The sequence below is a fragment of the Bradysia coprophila genome (assembly GCF_014529535.1).
Source record: "Bradysia coprophila strain Holo2 chromosome X unlocalized genomic scaffold, BU_Bcop_v1 contig_26, whole genome shotgun sequence".
NCBI classification, from domain to species: domain Eukaryota; kingdom Metazoa; phylum Arthropoda; class Insecta; order Diptera; family Sciaridae; genus Bradysia; species Bradysia coprophila.
The window spans coordinates 3,941,651-3,958,631 of record NW_023503313.1 but is presented as its reverse complement, the minus strand read 5'-3'; the positions used below and the strand labels follow the sequence as shown (position 1 = coordinate 3,958,631).

Below are 16,981 nucleotides of genomic sequence, written 5' to 3'. Positions count from 1 at the left end.
TCATTCAAAATATTAGTATTGACAAAGAAGAAAATAAGACTTAAGTTCAAATTATAAATATAATCCTCGTTTATGTGTCCCGTTACAGGTTATCACCATTTTTTAACATATTGTTGAGTATCTGGAAAATTACGTAAAAATTGATTAGTATAAATCATCAAAAGGTTAAATCTGGGTCACACAAATTCAATTATAAAGATTTAACGTAGAGCTACGGATACATTTACGACGTCTCCTCGTTTCGTGATCGAAAGCACAGATCATATCTTTCGACGGTTGTGGTAAATACATTTTCTTTTTTGATTCAACACAAATCCAGCGAGTACTATGTGCTAACTTAGAATTCAAAGTAAGACACTAGTTCCCCATCACATTTACCTAACCCGAATTATTTCTTACTTTCGTCAATTTTTCCACCTGAAATAAAGCAGCAAAGAGCCGATGTTTGGTTATATCATTTAAAACTTGCTGAGAGCTTCTGGGTATTTAGTTCGCCCACTACAGCCGAATGATTTGAAAATCACCTACAGTTAGGGCCCGTCATTGGGAAACGACAGGACAGTTTCCCGAAAATGTATGGAAAATTTTATCACAAAAATTCACCGAAAAGATTCAAAGAAACTCACCTATGAAACTTTCCATTATATTCGTGCACTGTCTCTTTATGTCCCCAAGGCATATTAAAACATTAAAACACTTTTTGCTCGATGCAAAAACAGATTTTTTTTTGTTTTGTCGCGATAAAACACAGAAATTATTTCGACACAACTGTGACACTCCGCTATTATAAGGACTAGAATGAATGTTTGCTGTGTTCACTTCGGCGGTAAAATATTTTCATTCAAAAAAGTGTCCGACACTTCAACGATGGTAGACATTTATTAAAATTGTAACCTGTCCCACTTCTTTAGTAAGCTAACAAGACTTCGCTGAGTCTAATTATGCCACCTCTTCGAACAAAAATATCGGCTGAGGTCGAATAATTCTCCGCTGAGCTTTAACAAACCTCCGCTGAGCTCTAATAATTCTCCGCTGAGCTTTGACAAACCTCTAATGAGTTCTAATAATTCTCCGCTAGGCTTCAGTAAGAGTTCGTCAGACCTTAGCACGTTGTAGTAAGGCAATGAAGCTAAGCGAACACTCAATAAGCATCAGCGGATACCTAATAATTGTTGCTATGATTTTATAAGACTCCACTTAGCTTTGGCTGATCTCCGCTGAGTGTCCGATTCGCTCCATTAAGCCTCCATGCAACTTGCTTAGGCCTAACGGACACTTCCTGAAGCCTAGCGGAGAATTATTAGAGCTCAGCGGAGGTTTGTTAAAGCTCAGCGGAGAATTATTGGAACTCAGCCGATATTTTTATTCAAAGAGGTGGCATAATTAGACTTCGCGAAGTCTTCTTAGCTTACTAAAGAGAAACGAACATTTATTTACGTTCAGCGCAGTCTTACGAGAGGCTCAATTTTTAATAAATGCTCTCCCATCGTTGAAAGAATGTCCGCTGAGCTCTCGTAACGCTTTAAAAAATGGTCGATGAGCATTATTAAATGTATACGCTACCCTTTGTCAACTGTTTCATGATTTTTATAATATGTCCGACACTTTTTTGAATGAAAATATTTTACCGCCGAAGTGAACACAGCAAACATTGATTCTAGTACTTATAGTAGCGGAGTGTCACAGTTGTGTCGAAATATTTTCTGTGTTTTTGTCGCGACAAAACAAAAAAAGACTTTGTTTTTGCATCGAGTAAAAAGTGTTTTAGTGTTCAAATATGCCTTGGCGACCTAAAGAGACTATGCCCGAATACAATGGAAAGCATAAGAGGTGAGTTTCTTTGAATTTTTTCGGTGAATTTTTGTGATAAAATTTTACATACATTTTCGGGAAACTGTCCTGTCATTTCCCAATGACGGGCCTTAAGCCTCGTCTAATGTTATTCCATAAATACTTTTTTTGTATATATCCGGATTTAGTAAAAGAAAATACGATCAGAATCTAGTACATCAGAAGTAGTTCACTAAAATATGCCTTGGCCATGAAGTTAAACTATATTTACTAAGTTCTATGTTGGTGTAAATTGGCGTTGAATGTATGTTTCCTCTAATGTATGTCGATATTTGTACAAATGTTTCATTTCCGCCGAATGTTTTCAACTCCACCATTACAAAATACCTTTTTTCGTATGTCTTGTCTGTCTAAGCGTTACAGTGATTGTGTTCTAAAATTAAATCAATTACCTTGTCACACGCACGCAAAAAATACAAATATTTACAAAATATTATTTAGTTTGTCCATCAGTCTCCTGTATTGTTTTAGGTACACAAAATGTTGAGTCCTTTTCATTCATCCGATATGTCGTCTCACTTTAAACAGTTTTTGTGGCGCCGGTTGTTTCAATTCGTATGCCACCGACTTTTGTATTTCGAAGTCCGGCTCACGTTTGCGTATTTTCTGTATATTAGTTCGTTGTACATTCATTTTCTGTACGTTATTTAAATGCTGTACATTAGTCTGTCGCTTCACTAATTCGTTTCCGTACATCTCATAATAATGTGCATTTGGATATTGGGAGGATGTGTGCTGTGGTGGATGGGGAGGAGGTAAGTATTGCTGTTTATGTTTGTGATCGTTGCCCAATTTCAATGTCATCGAATGGTAAATATCGAGTCCCGGCTCAAACCCGGGACCAATGGGAGTATTTTTCCAGCTGCTATCGACCAACGATATTGGTTTTTGATAGTCAGAAAGTGGAGCTCCGAATGCCGTTGTAATGGTCTGGGTATGAGTCGTTACAATTGGAGGGGATTGGATGGGAACGCCGTACGAAGTGACTAATTGCTTGATGGGCTTGAACTGTGGAATAGGATCTGGGGGGATTTCGTACGGTTCAAATGGTACGTTATTGTCGTGAGTCTCTGGTTTATGTTCAACAGCAGTAACATCATTTTGAAGATGGTCGTCTGAAGAGGTCGTGTGATGTATTGGAAGTTTATTTAATATATCTCTAAGGGCATCAGCTGCATGACTAAGTGATTGTGATTTCGTGTGTGATGGTCCGTTTGTGTATTTGTTTTGTTCGACTAAAATAAAATTATAAAAATGTTTATTAAGACGTTGTTCGTTTAAACGATTTTTTAGTTTTGTAATTTAATTTGCGTGCAAGCAAGAAGAAAACAAAATGCTAATGCACTCAAGACAATAACTGGAAATGTACGCAACACAAACAAAGTCATTCGGTCAGAAACTGTGCATTTACCGTCTTTACTGTTGTTTTGCATTGTTTAACTAAGCGATTAATTCGCTCGGATTTGTATTTTAAATGAATTATTAAAAATGAATTCCGTATGTTGGAAACATGAGCTTCCGCCAAGCCAGAGGAAATATATGCAGCCAGCAAGAAAGTGTTGATGATTACATTAATTATGCAATTGAATGGATCGATACGGCGCCAAATTAGCATTGTATGAAATATTGTTGCCTTAGCTAAAAAGCTGCAACACCGAATACAGGTTAAGCGAAGCACCTCTAAAGACATGTAACCGGATATGATGAATCGATTGGGGAAAGTACTACAACGCTCTACCAAACAATATTTGGAGAAAAAATTCTCATGAGAAATAAGCGTGACACGATCTGATATATCTATCAATGGTACATATCAATGTCGAGACAAAAATTTAGAGTGATAGAAATTTCAAAGATAATTAAATTAGAGAGAATGAAACAAAATAACGGTAAACTTTGTGGGTTCGGTAAAGTAAACAAACATATGTGAAAAACAGTTTAGTATCGTCGCATCCGAACGACAAGAAGTGAAAATCGATTTAAACTTCGAAAAAATTCACTGAATTAATTTCACCAAATCGCTTAGAACAGTAATCAACCCGATTATATTCAAGTCTATATACTGTTGACACCCGCATTCAACATGAAAATATTACATCTCACCGTAGAAGAAGCTTTACAAGCGAGGGACAGATATTTGTTAATTTCGTTGACGAGGGATTTCCACCAAGAAAATTCTCTGAGGATTTTCTTCACCATTTTTCCTGGACTTCCAAGAATTTACATCGATTTTATGGATTTTCCTCTTAAACTTTAAGTATTTTCTTGAATATTTTCATAGTTTTCGAAGGATTTTCTATAAATATCTACCCCTCGTAGACAGCCTGCAATTTGTAATCGAGTGGTGATCAACTCGAAAATCCTCCACCAGCCAAAAAAAATCATTTGAAAATTTTTGAAAACTAAAAAATACTAGGAAATGCTGAAGATTGATAAACTTGACAATCTAGTAAAAACGGAATGGAGCATCCGATTAAAATCATTGGAAAACCTTGGAGGATTTTCTTTTTGAAAATTAGCTTTATTCTTTTTCGTCCAATATCGATTTTAGCAGCTGTTGTGCCTACATTTTGGTTACATTTGTTTCAATTAAGTTTGAGAAAAAAAGTCGGACCATTTTAGTGGTACTGAACAAATCGGACCCATCTCTACATTGGGCACTGAAATTTAACAGTGTGTTACACAGTACTCTATTCGACAATGATCACTTTTGCTTGAAGAGCGTTGAGCCCATCAATCGAACTGTGGTCTGCAATGCAAATGATTTGTCATACCGTCAATTAATTATGACGATGTTTCGATTTACGTCGGTAAGTCCATTTCTTATTATTATTATGTATCAACCTGTACGCGAGGCATACTGTAGAATGCATTGAATGCTTAGAATAATGTTTTACTTCGATTAAAAATAGCTTAGGAAACTTCTGTTGCTCATTAATAAGTCCAAAGTTACAGCGTTTGTAATACAGTCTTCACTGCTTTAAATAGTGTCGCTTAGTCAATCGAAATAAGGTGGATAGCTGCAATTGGTTCAATGGTTTGCATAACACAAATTACTTTATGCACAAAAAAGCTCTCCACTCGTTATTAATGGAAACCAATTTTACATTTGATATAAACATCAATTTCACTTTCGATTCCATATAAATGGAAAAGCAAAATGTGTTTTTTTTCTGTTAAAATATCAGTAATAAGTGCATAATAGTCTAGCGTGGTATTGGTAGTTTTTTTTTTACGACGCCTATGAATTTGTATATTAAATTCGTCGAAAGAGAACTGAATAACATATCCGCATGGATATCAAGTTTTAAAGCGGAATAAAATTCCAAGATATATTCGATATGAATCTTAGATTTTGCAGCATGTTACATCACACCAGCGATCGTTGGTTAGGCAACCACACACAAAAACTCTCTTTTACTTTAAACAACAAGGAGAAAATTCAATGTTAACACCACACTAGACTACCAATTCAAAAATCGAGGAAAGAAACGAGATCATTTAGCCATTTAAAATAAAATAACAAAAATTAAAAAAAAATATTTACCTTTACCATCTGTGCCGTGACCATATGACGAAACTGGTGTATGATAATTGGTATCACCATGACCAGATGTTGGAGCGTGATAACCTTGATCGTATGCAACTGGCAAATATGTTGCAGCCAAGTCAACGTGTTGAGCCGGGGCAGATGGAGCTGACGGTTGTGACAATGGTTCACCGGCTGAATGTTCTGGTGGACCATAACTTACATGACCGGTTGGTATTTCATAATTAGCGTAGCCTAAAACAAGTGTTTAAATAAAATAATTATTCGACTTTCGTGGTCGTACGATTTTATTTTTTATTTTATTTTTCGAAAAAAAATTGGAGCAACCTCATTATGATTGGATTTTATTAAACAACAAGATCGAATGTAATGCATCATATTAGGAATATGAAATGTACATACAAGTATAATGATACAAGTAATCACCATAATCGTTGTGGTCACGTCAGCTCCAAAAGCTGTTTTACAGAATCAATTCAACTTTTCATTGTTTTGTGATTTGAAATGAAACTTAATTTTCATGCATTTATTCAATTTTCTCTTTTGTTTTAACATTGAGCTGAAAGAGTCTGTAAATGAAAATTTGCCTCCTAACAATTACAAATTTCCATGAGGGTCCACTCGAGAAGCAATCAAATTGGTAGCTTTCATCCAAGGATTTTCTGACGAGGAAATGACTTTGGTCTTAGGTGCCAATTCTAGGAGTATAATCTGAGATTATTTATTTCAAATTAATTGAGTAACACCAGCTCCGTGTATAATGATAATGAATACTGAATGTATTTCCATACCAATCTATTGCTTTCGCTGATATAAAACTCATTTTTATTACACATAATGAAATAGCCAGACGAGATACAACGTCCGAAACTTGTTTATTGAAAGTTGAATGAAATTGGTAAAAATGGCGCTCCTTCTACAAATAACAAACACATTTAAGCGATCAATACGATCGGAAAATTTGAATTTGATAAGTTAGTTGACACTATAATGTAGGACATGTGGTTAAAAAATTATTTTATTAATTGATATGAAACATATCAGTCGAGTTAAGAGACATGTTGTTATACAAGGATAACGTATAGCTTCGGTTATGGCACTATAAGAAACAGAAAAGAATTTTCAAATTGTGATGCAACCAAACAGACATTATGAATAAAATACATTAACAACTCGAAAAGAAGATCTAACGACGCTTGGTAAATTGAGGTGTCAAGGTACCGATGAAGGTGATGGAAAGTATCGAAACAGTTTTATAATTGTGACGGTAAAGCAAAATTGGATGATTCAAAAGATTCAATCGAAATGCCTAATAACTTCCGTTAGTCAAATACAACAGGAACTAAAACAGTTGGAGAAGCTATGACCTTATTTGATCGTATACCAAAATGTAAGTTAAAATGATGAAGTAGTAGATTTTCTGTGCTTAGACGAAATGTGAAATGCTTAGATCGAAATAAGTGAAAGACCCTAACATGAAACTGATAATACGCTTGTGGTGTCTAAGCTTAGCTGCAGAACTTAGCTTTATTTGTAACGACAATTACGCTAGATTGAATCCTAAATTTAAAAAGAAAAATCGAATATTGCTTCTGAGAGTCGTGAAAAAAGGAAATTTGGAGTTGTATATGGATTTGGTTTACCTCCAAAAAGACTTAGTGACTCTAAGTCAATGCGTAGTCTGACAAAACCAAAAGCATACGTTTCGGAATAGCGTGATTTTTATTGTGAGCGAAATTTTTCTTAATAATCAGATTAGAACGTAATGAAATTGAAGTCCAACATTTTGATTTATTGATGTGTCAGGATTTAGTGACTGATCAGTGCCTTCTGTCCTACCTGAAATTGTTCATCTTTTACGTAAGTAATTAAAAACTGATTTTTGGGTTTCAAAGCAAACAGTTTCGTTCAATAATAAATATTTTAACGCTCAGAAAATCAAGTCAATAGAAATTCAAATAAAAAAGACTTAGAAAATGCTTAAAGTTCTCCCAATAAATAAAAACTTGTTTCCCCGGGCGTTTATAAATAGACAACTTTATCTGCTAATAATTTTTCAAATAATTCAAACGGAATTTTTGCAATCCATAAATCTTAATTACACATTTTATTTATCATGAAAAATTAATCCAATATTTTGTTCGCTAATGAGTTACACCGTTTTCGCATTCAATTTTTTTTTTTAAAGTAATTTGTCCATTAGCAACAGCATAACATCGACACAACGTAATGTTTGAGTAGAATTAACGACTTTCGGTTTAATTATTATGACAAAAAAAAGATCAACTCTAAAAAGGTGTATACACTTTGAACTGCGCTTTCTTGATCTCGCTCGTATTTAATTAAAATCGCACCACATTAAACAAACACATTACAAAATCCAGCAACCATAATTATCACTTCAAATGCGCTGTGGCCAGTTGCACTCGTAATTGTCACAATATTCAACTTTTTTTTTCTGTAATAACAATTAATGTTTTCAGCGCAAAATAGCATGCAATAATGCAACTGACGAGTTCGCTGTAACATGTTTATTGCATATAAGTTTACCTGTTTATCCCAGCAGACACGAAAAAAAAAGATTATCATTAAGCTCAGATGTTAATTATGCAATAAATTTTTGCTTATAATTTACATTAATTTCTTTGTCGTTCACTATCACAATCACTGTTTTCAGCAAGCGTAAATCGAAGTTATGAAAATGGATATAATTGGTCAGTAAGGCATTAGAAAGTCTTCAAATCTAAACTATTTTTGGAGGTGGACCGTTACAGTGCCCGATACAATGCTTCAGTTAAAGTAGAATCTGTGTACGAGGTATAATCATTTTTCACATAACCGCAAGTTTAATGAATGTTTTAGAATAGAACAGTCTTACTGGGAATCACTTCAGCTACGAATTTGGAACAGTATAGGGAATATTCTCAACAAACAATTTTGTTGATATAATTCACTACACTTTCATTTGTGGCCGATAAATAAACCCCAACACCAGATTTACCCAGAGCTAGAAGTCTCCAGAATTAACGTAAGATAATGTGGTGAATTGATGCCCAAAAAAAAAACATAATTTTTCGCCTTAGTGGTATTATGAGGTATTTTACAACCAAACTAAAGACATGACAAACCAATACTATTTCTTATATAGTTGTCTCCACATAGTCACGTGTATATACTATTGGTCGGCTGACTTTCGATTGCTATATATTAGACCGTTGAACTCTAATGAAAACATCATCACGAAGATGCTTTGTGTATCAAATTAAATTCTGTTCAAAGCAAATAAATTACTTTCATTTGAAAGTCATTCGACCAGTTGTGAAGCGACGATTTTATTTTGAGTTGTAAGGAAAGAAGAAGAAGAAGAAAAAACAGTTACGACAATTATGCCTTGTTTAAAATGCAAAATATTTTTTTTAATTTCCATTTTTAAACAACAAAAATTGAGTTTTAATACGTAATGCAGATCGGAGTGGAGTGCTATAATAAAAATTCGATCGAGAGGCTCAGCCTTGGAATTTATCTATGTTTTTGGCTTTGTACAAGAAAACGTTGGACGCATTTTTGAAGAAAAAAAAAACGAACTGCATGAATTAAACCTCTTGCATGCAAACGGGTTATATTGTAGCTGCTTAAGTTTTCTGCGATAATTTTCACCAAGTTTTATTATTCAATGTTGTCAGCGGCATTTCTGCTGCGTAATGTCGTTTCGCTTATCATGACTGTTTATGTCACTTGAACAGTTAAATGCAGAAACGCGACATGTCACATTAGCGAATTATATGATTAATAAAATTTCATTGATTTACCTCCGTTTCAAATTGGTGGATGATTTCAGTAAAAGTTTTTTGATAGTTTAAAACAGAAACCGCCGTAGAGACTATCATTTTCTCTTATAATTCGCCAATTTGACATTTTAATTATTCATTTGCTCAATAGTAGTTTGAATAATTGGGAAACAGGAAGATTTCAATTCTCGAAATTATATTGTGGAAATGTGGGTAAACCGTGCGAAACAGTGCTACTTTGTTTCAAGTGTCGAAACACACTTCTCTCTTTTATCATCCCGATGCGGACCAAGCAATTCGGCATCATAATTGACGACTTGATAGGCTTCACTTCACAAATATAAGTAATTCCTGCAGATCGTTAGAAAATCTTTTACTTCATTAGTTTTAACATATAATATTCTTGCTATATGGGACACCTTCGTCACGCAAAAAAGGGTTAATTTGACCCATATGTGAACAGCCCCTATACGGCATGTACGGCATTGTTCAGAAATTCCCGATTCTAAAAACTTTGGGATTATTATTGCTGATTCAATAAATTCTTACAGCTTCGTGTTTCAAATTAAAAAACAACAGTGAAATACCGAATGCAATGATGCGAACACTTCACCTCTTCCATACATCCAAATAATGATGAGGTGAATGTTTTTCGGCATGAACATAAATTGCCTTACTTTTTGCTTCAATTTAAGCCGTGAATTGTAATCTGTTGTATACTTTAAGATTTAATACAAACAAAGGCTAGTTTATCAAACGTAAAAACGACCGTTCCATTATATGCCTTAACCATTTGCATTAAAATGAATATTATCTTTGTCTTCGTGCACTCTCATGTAATGCCAAAAATTATTTAAACAAAAAAAATTATTTTTTTTACTCACTTTCACCATGGCCCGTTGAATCATGACCAGAAGACGAACCCGATGAGTGTGAACCTGATGATGCTGCTGAAGCACTGCTAGCATACTTTAAGAAATTCGGTTTCGTGTTGTGTGGTTCAATCAATTTCGCGGACAGCGCTATTTTCTTTCCTATAAATTGATGGTAACATCTCAAATTTCCGAAAGATTTTAAGTTTGAAATTAAACTTATTGAACATGCAACATACCGACATTCGTTACAGCATCTCCAGACGCTGAGACTACCTGCATTTACATTTGAAAGAGAAATAAAAATGAGATTAATTACACAAAACCTACCAACACACAAAGCGATGAATTTCGTTAAAATTTACCTTTCCTCCTGCGCTTATCACATATCCGCTACCTTTAATAAGTTGGCCATTGATTGCCGTTATACCTCCAGTTATAGCTTTCACAGCTTCGAAAAGTGTATTTAAAATGGATTTCTTCAGTTTCCAACCGTCGAAGTGAGATACATCAACATTGTGCTGCATCGAAAAGCATGTTAATTGGAAATGTTTTGTGGTTTTGTTAAGAATATAAATTATAAATTTGTTCCTTTTGTTCGACGATGATAGCGAATGTCATTCGGATGGAAAAAGTAAATTTTTATATTTATTGAAAAGGTCAATCCGTTGTATCAAGGATCATTGCATATTATGCATTGCACTTTCAATCTGAATGAAATACAGATCAAGAGCATCAACGAAAGAACTTCAAGTTGTAGACGTTGAGTGTAGAGTTATTGGTTTTAGGAATGAGTTTTGGTCGACTGATTGGAACAAATAGAGAAAAAGGTCTTTATGTGAGGGGGAAAAATGTAAGGCAGCTTTGTGTAAACGCCGGGAAATTTTCGTCGATTTTTTCGACTCGAAACATTTACGAAAGTATTGATTATTACATGCGACCAACATCTGCTTTAGCTGGTCAACATTGCATCGTTTGTTTGATTTGTGACATTGTTATGGGTAGCTGAAACGCAAACTGATCAACTTAGACCGTAGATCGTACTAACAGTGCAATGAAATCCATGGAAAGTGGACGTAGTAGTCTGTTTCTAGTATTCGGTTGTAGGTATCATTTTAGAGGTATTTAGTAGATTAGATACGACGACTCAGCAAATTGACCTCTTGGAAGGAAAAGGTGTGCTTATTTAACCAATCTCACCGTCAAGTGGTGGTATTTATGGTCCAAATTTTGTGTGATTACAACGAAGAGCACGATGACCTTTAACAAAATGTGCACAAAATACGATTTCTTCGTATTTCTTAGATTACAGTTAAAAGTCTTGTCCATAACTGAATATCACGATCATGCTTATTCACTTTTTCAATGTGTTGATTCACATCTAATATGTTAAGAGACAGACCCCTCTACCGAATGTACAGCTTCGATATTCGAACCCAAAAGATTTACTACCAAGCCCAACAAAGACAACGATTATACCGATAATGACATCAAAACAACAATTTCCTAGTGATGAAACGTTCAATGATTAACTTACATGAGGTTCAGCATGTGTTGATCCTGACGATCCCCCTGATGATTTACTACTACTACCTCCAGCTATGGAAGCAGATGCTTTACCAATTGATGACGTAATACTCTAAATGTGTACAATGATATGTCTACGTTTAGTTCATTTGCCAAAAAATGCCATCTTTTTATCATTTCAAATTTTTTATGTGATGAAAGTAAAAGTCGATTACATCTCAAGATTTTGTTTTTGTTTTTTTTTTTCGGATGAAGTGAAGTGAAGATGCAAGAATAATGAACATTCAAAAATATCGACAAAATGTGATTCACAACTCTGACCATATAATTTATGCATTACACTATACTAAGGTATAAGATTTTCGACATACAAGAGTAAAATGATTGTTCAACATCACAAAATCACTTTCATTATTTTTTTTCCGGCTATAAATGATATACACTCCATAAACATACATTACAATCGAAAAGTAATATTTCTTTTACTTAACCAAAAATTACGTCTTCATAACTTACATTTGATATGGCCCCAATGAAATTAAAGCTTCCCGCTCGTTTGGTTCGTTTCACATCTTCAAGATTATTGCTATTTGTATCGTAATATGAATCAACTGGACTTATTGATAATTCTATATCGGTTGGTAATGACATGACCGTCAACGGAAGTAATACTAGTATTAAGCAACATGTTATCTGAAATGAGACAAATTGAATGTTGTTTGAATGATCACTAACGCATAACGCATTTTATGAGATGAATGAGATTGATGAGATGTAACACGATGTTTTAGATAATATTTTGCAATATTTGACCGTAACTTAAATGTGGCATAATAGGAGGAGATAGGACAGTAAACGTAGTTATCATATATGTCTATACAGCAATAGAATTTTCCAAGAAAAGAATGGTTTCGAGACAAGGTAGAAGGATTGTAAACTTCCTAAATATTTTTTTGGCATCTAAGGTTTATCTCCCATTTATAGCTTGCGACGAAGTTTTTCACGTTTCTTTCTATTACACTGCCAAAAAAAGGGTTGTTTCAGAAGATTACAAGATGAGGTGACATGTGATTGTTAAGAGCCGGTGTCGAGGACTGACTATGTAGTTATATAATCTGGCTTACTAACGCTTTCTACAAATTAATTTCTCTTTATTTTGTTCATTTATTGATGTTTTTGTGAGACAAGAAATTTTGAAATTAATCTACGATAGAAAAGTGGTAGAATAGGATTTAATGTCAGAATATAGGTTGACAATGGTCGAAAACTAATATGACCGAACCCCGATCAGACCTTATGACTTTCCACAAAGAACCTGAAACATGATAACTCTATTCGGGTAGTTTCACGTCAGATCTAAGTTGGTCATAACAGATTTCGGAGAAACCAGAATCAGTCTCCTTTTCAATCTGATCTGCTTCGAGCTTTCATTGGAATAGTGAAGAATATGAAAATATGATTGTCGTTCAATAATGCATAGAAACATGCATTTAAAAAGCAGACACTCTTGCCGTTCAAAGAATGTTATATTTTACTCGAATCGTTGAAAGAGTTGGTAGATTGATTCTGGGCAATTGATTTAAGAATACGGAGAAACATTGGACGGGAACATGTATCGATAAAGAAGGGCAAATTGTCTATTCTTTGAAATATTCTATATTTTGTAACGCAAGATTTTCTTGTTCTTGTTCATTTTCATTTAGTTAAATGTGTACAGTCAGGTGCAGTGAAATTTCAGCATGAATTTGCTTCAGATGTTTTTCAGCTGATTTACACATATAATCAGAACTGTTTATACTTGTCTTTGGTAAAAGCGTACAGACAGTTTTGATTGTTTGTGTGGATCAGCTGAAAAACAGCTGAAGCAAATTCATGCTGAAATTTCACTGCCTCTGACTGTACCTCTGAGGCCATCATGATAATTCAGTCACATTTATACTGACACTCGAATCAGTTGCTTTTAATTGTAAAACGAGCTGATTTTTGTGTAAAACATGACTAACAGTGGAACTGCCTGGCTGCACATTTGCGTTGCATGTACTTTCATTAATTAAAATTAAAAATTAGTAAAAGACGGAAAAATGTAAAATAATTGCATCGAGACCTTCATGCTTGTGATGACTACAGTTTTTGTGATTTCTGTCTGCACAGTTATACGTTTAGTGGATATTGCAAATTACAAATCCACAATCGGTGCCACAAATATATAGAACAATAAAGCTTCCATATCGTAGGTGTTAAAATCAATCAATTTTCTGTGGTGTCTCAACGACCAAAGTTTTAACATAAAATGTAAATACCACAACACATATATCGTCTATTATGCAAAAGAAAGTTTTTCTTTCGAAATCAAAAAGAAAAAATTCTCTACAAACAATTCTGTTGGCATTTTTTAATCAATGATGTTTGTAAATTAAATTTACTTAAATTACAAAATTGATTTTATGATTGTCCTACAGTCAGTCTAACAAAAACAAAATGCATTTCCGACGTTCAATAATTGGAACATTAAACATAGTCTAAACACACATTATCCGAGAGTCAATGAAATTTTAATTTATTCTCTATCATTCATTATAAACAAATTATCAATGTCATGGTATTGCGTATTATATATAGACACCAACGTCATATTAACTTAACATTTTTATAATGCCATACTATGATCGGCAATTTAATAAGTAACTTTCTCCGATATTGAAAGAAAGAAGAAGACGACACGTTTTGAGGCTTCTTTTATTGGTAAAAAAGAAGACAAAATACATGTGTCATATGCGATGTTTTAAACAGACCTACACAAGATAACACTCGTGTGTCGTGTCGCACGCACAAGTTCAATAGCACCATGATTTATGATCGATGGTATAGAGATGTTATGCAGCAATGTGCGAAAAAGAAGAGGATTTTGGTTTTACAAACAAATTGATGGTTGAATCCGGTTTATTTAAATTAGACAGCCGAAAGAAATTTTCGGTGATTTGGTTTTTTTGTACAATTAAATTGTGTTTGGATCGTTTCATTCCGAGTGAGAAATATTTGCTATTTCCCGTAGCTTTTGTACCATCTTTAACAAAGGTAGCCGAATGAAATGTAAAGGATTTTAAAATCATTTTTTAAAGTTGTTATCTACTTTGACAACAAGGTAGACAAACTGATGTAAAAAAAGGTTAGCAAACTGATGAATACTTTTCAATGCCATGTATATACGTGATAAGTTTCGACTGTAATGTAAAGAACTGAATTGTAATTGATAAAAGCATTTTTAAATTAATCTCAACATTTAATCATCCATAGAACTTACTTAGAAAATGCGCGTAGATGTTAGTGGCTAAGTCATAGCAATTTTATGTATTTTTGAAGTTACATGTTTTTCTTACATGCCCTACGCTATTAATGTAATATGGCACCCGAACAAACCCTAACTTTATTTTTTCCGCTAATCTCTGCTATATATGAAGCTATAGCTGGCCTCTGTAGGAGTGTGCCAATTTTTTTCAGTACTTCATTCTTTGCGCTCTATTTTTGTGACGAAATGTACTAGAAATCCAATAGAATAAAAAAATCTATTACCAAACAGCACATGCCTATGAATATGGGACTACGTACTAGTTGACACTGAAAACTAAGAAATCACCACCCTTGTTCTCATAGCTGAATATGGTTGAATGGTATCTGCATGTAAAACATTGCAAATTCATCTGGTACATCGTGTAAATTTTTGCTGGTAATTTATGCTTTGCATAGATCATAACAGACAATGTAAATACTACTTTCAAATGCTGTTTGGAAACTAACGTTAAAATGTAATAGATGTTTGTATGAATCTATTACATTTTTAGTACATTTCATCATAGATTTACTGATTTCGGTGATCTATTTGCTTGTGAACCAACTTCACTGCTATGATATTTCACCAGCAAAGTATGAAAGTACTGAAAAGCTTGCGGCGTCTCTACCGGCCAACGAAGTTTTCCTATCAACAAGACAAATGTTGGAAATATCTTCTGTGTTTACCAATCTCGCCGTCGCATTGGATCGGTTTTACTAAAGAGTATTTGTCCCATTGATAAGAAACAGATTTAATGATACGCTTGCCGTTCAGGAAGAGTCACCAGTTGAAGAAATATAAGGCGGATGCGAATGCATCGGGGATATATGTGCAGAGTACACTCACACCGTTTATTATTCTACATTCATCCACTACTGTTCTACGTTCAATTTGAATCAATGTACAAACTGAAACGAGAATTTGAAATAAAAGAAATTGCACAAATTGTATCAAATAAATAAATTAACGAAAAATTCTCTTGTTTCAATTGTCTATGTGATTACCGCGATCTCACGGAAGCCGACACTCTGCACGTCATATGGCTAAATTATTATTAGCGAAATAGTTTATTGAATTGATATGTAATGTGCTTAACGTAATCGCAATAATCTCGGCTAAAATACGCATTTTAATGCACACACTCAACATGATGTGCAATATCATGCAACAGGCGAAACAACTTTCATTCTCTGAAGCCATAGGAAAATTAAATCAACAAAATTAAATTCCAAATGGACAAGCATAATACAAGACGACTTACATTCATTTTTGCTATGTTATTCCTTTACAGCCGGTTACGATGGTATGATCAAATACGTGTTTTGAATTTTGCTATAATTTGCTAATATTTATCACAGATCACTAAAATGCATCTTAGAGTTGAACAAAATTTAAACAGTTCATACACAATCCAATAAAGAAAAAGTGGAAACGTTGAACAGGACAATGCACTCCTTGATATTGCACTATATATTATCAAAAGGAAACTTTTTTTTTATTTTGCACTCAGTGTATTAAAACAATAAACACAACGGTATAAAATCTACTATATATCATCAAAAGCTGTGTCTGGTTAACCGTTTCGCGCACCTATAACACGTTCGCTTTCATCAAGACTTCAGCAGTAATAAAATGACACACTTTTATAAAGTAAGTATATAAACAAGAGTACAATCACCCCTCCATATGTCCATCGTCGTTCGAAGAAAGCATATATACGCACAACAGATCCCATACGATCGGATAGCTTTTTCCATTTTTATATATTGATCTATTTCATTGAGATGATTTTTTTTATTTCAAAATAAATTTTTCAGTTTTTGCTCTTGATTTTCGCGTGCATTCGTTCGTCAATTGAATTGTTACAATTTTATTAATAATTTTAAATTTAATTGTATTTATGTCGTCTGACATTATGCAATTCTATCTTATTCGTTTTATTTAATTTTTTTTCTTTTGTAGACGATGCTATTGGTAGCTTGTTACATATCTGCGTTTTATGATGATTAGAATAATAAATTGTTGAGAAAAATAATTATAATTAGCAATTGAGTCGTTACAGAAT

The 16,981-nt window shown here is 33.8% G+C and overlaps 1 protein-coding gene across 3 annotated transcripts; it reads right to left on the bottom strand.

Annotated features, from left to right (window-relative positions):
• LOC119069317 lies at window positions 1–16,552 on the bottom strand. Of its 3 annotated transcripts, XM_037173370.1 has the most exons (9): window positions 16,178–16,552; window positions 12,105–12,281; window positions 11,599–11,700; window positions 10,427–10,582; window positions 10,301–10,337; window positions 10,074–10,223; window positions 5,399–5,635; window positions 2,244–3,086; window positions 1–121 (listed from the first exon to the last, which is right to left on the bottom strand). In XM_037173370.1, exons 1-8 carry the CDS (start codon window positions 16,181–16,183, stop codon window positions 2,350–2,352), a joined length of 1,602 nt encoding a protein of 533 aa, XP_037029265.1. In that variant the 5' UTR covers window positions 16,184–16,552; the 3' UTR covers window positions 1–121; window positions 2,244–2,349. The 3 variants fall into 3 exon arrangements, with proteins under 3 accessions (XP_037029265.1, XP_037029266.1, XP_037029267.1); XM_037173371.1 differs by lacking the exon at window positions 11,599–11,700; XM_037173372.1 differs by lacking the exon at window positions 2,244–3,086 and having other exon boundaries at window positions 16,178–16,550.
• Between the last annotated feature and the right edge of the window lie 429 nt (window positions 16,553–16,981).

What these genes read in the sequence shown, in the direction of transcription:
- LOC119069317 (XM_037173370.1), bottom strand. An exon ending in CAACACATGCTGAACCTCAT is followed by an intron (nt 10,583 to 11,598) that starts GTAAGTTAATCA and finishes TTTTCGATGCAG; the next exon opens with CACAATGTTGATGTATCTCA. An exon ending in TCACGGCACAGATGGTAAAG is followed by an intron (nt 3,087 to 5,398) that starts GTAAATATTTTT and finishes ATTTTATTTTAG; the next exon opens with TCGAACAAAACAAATACACA.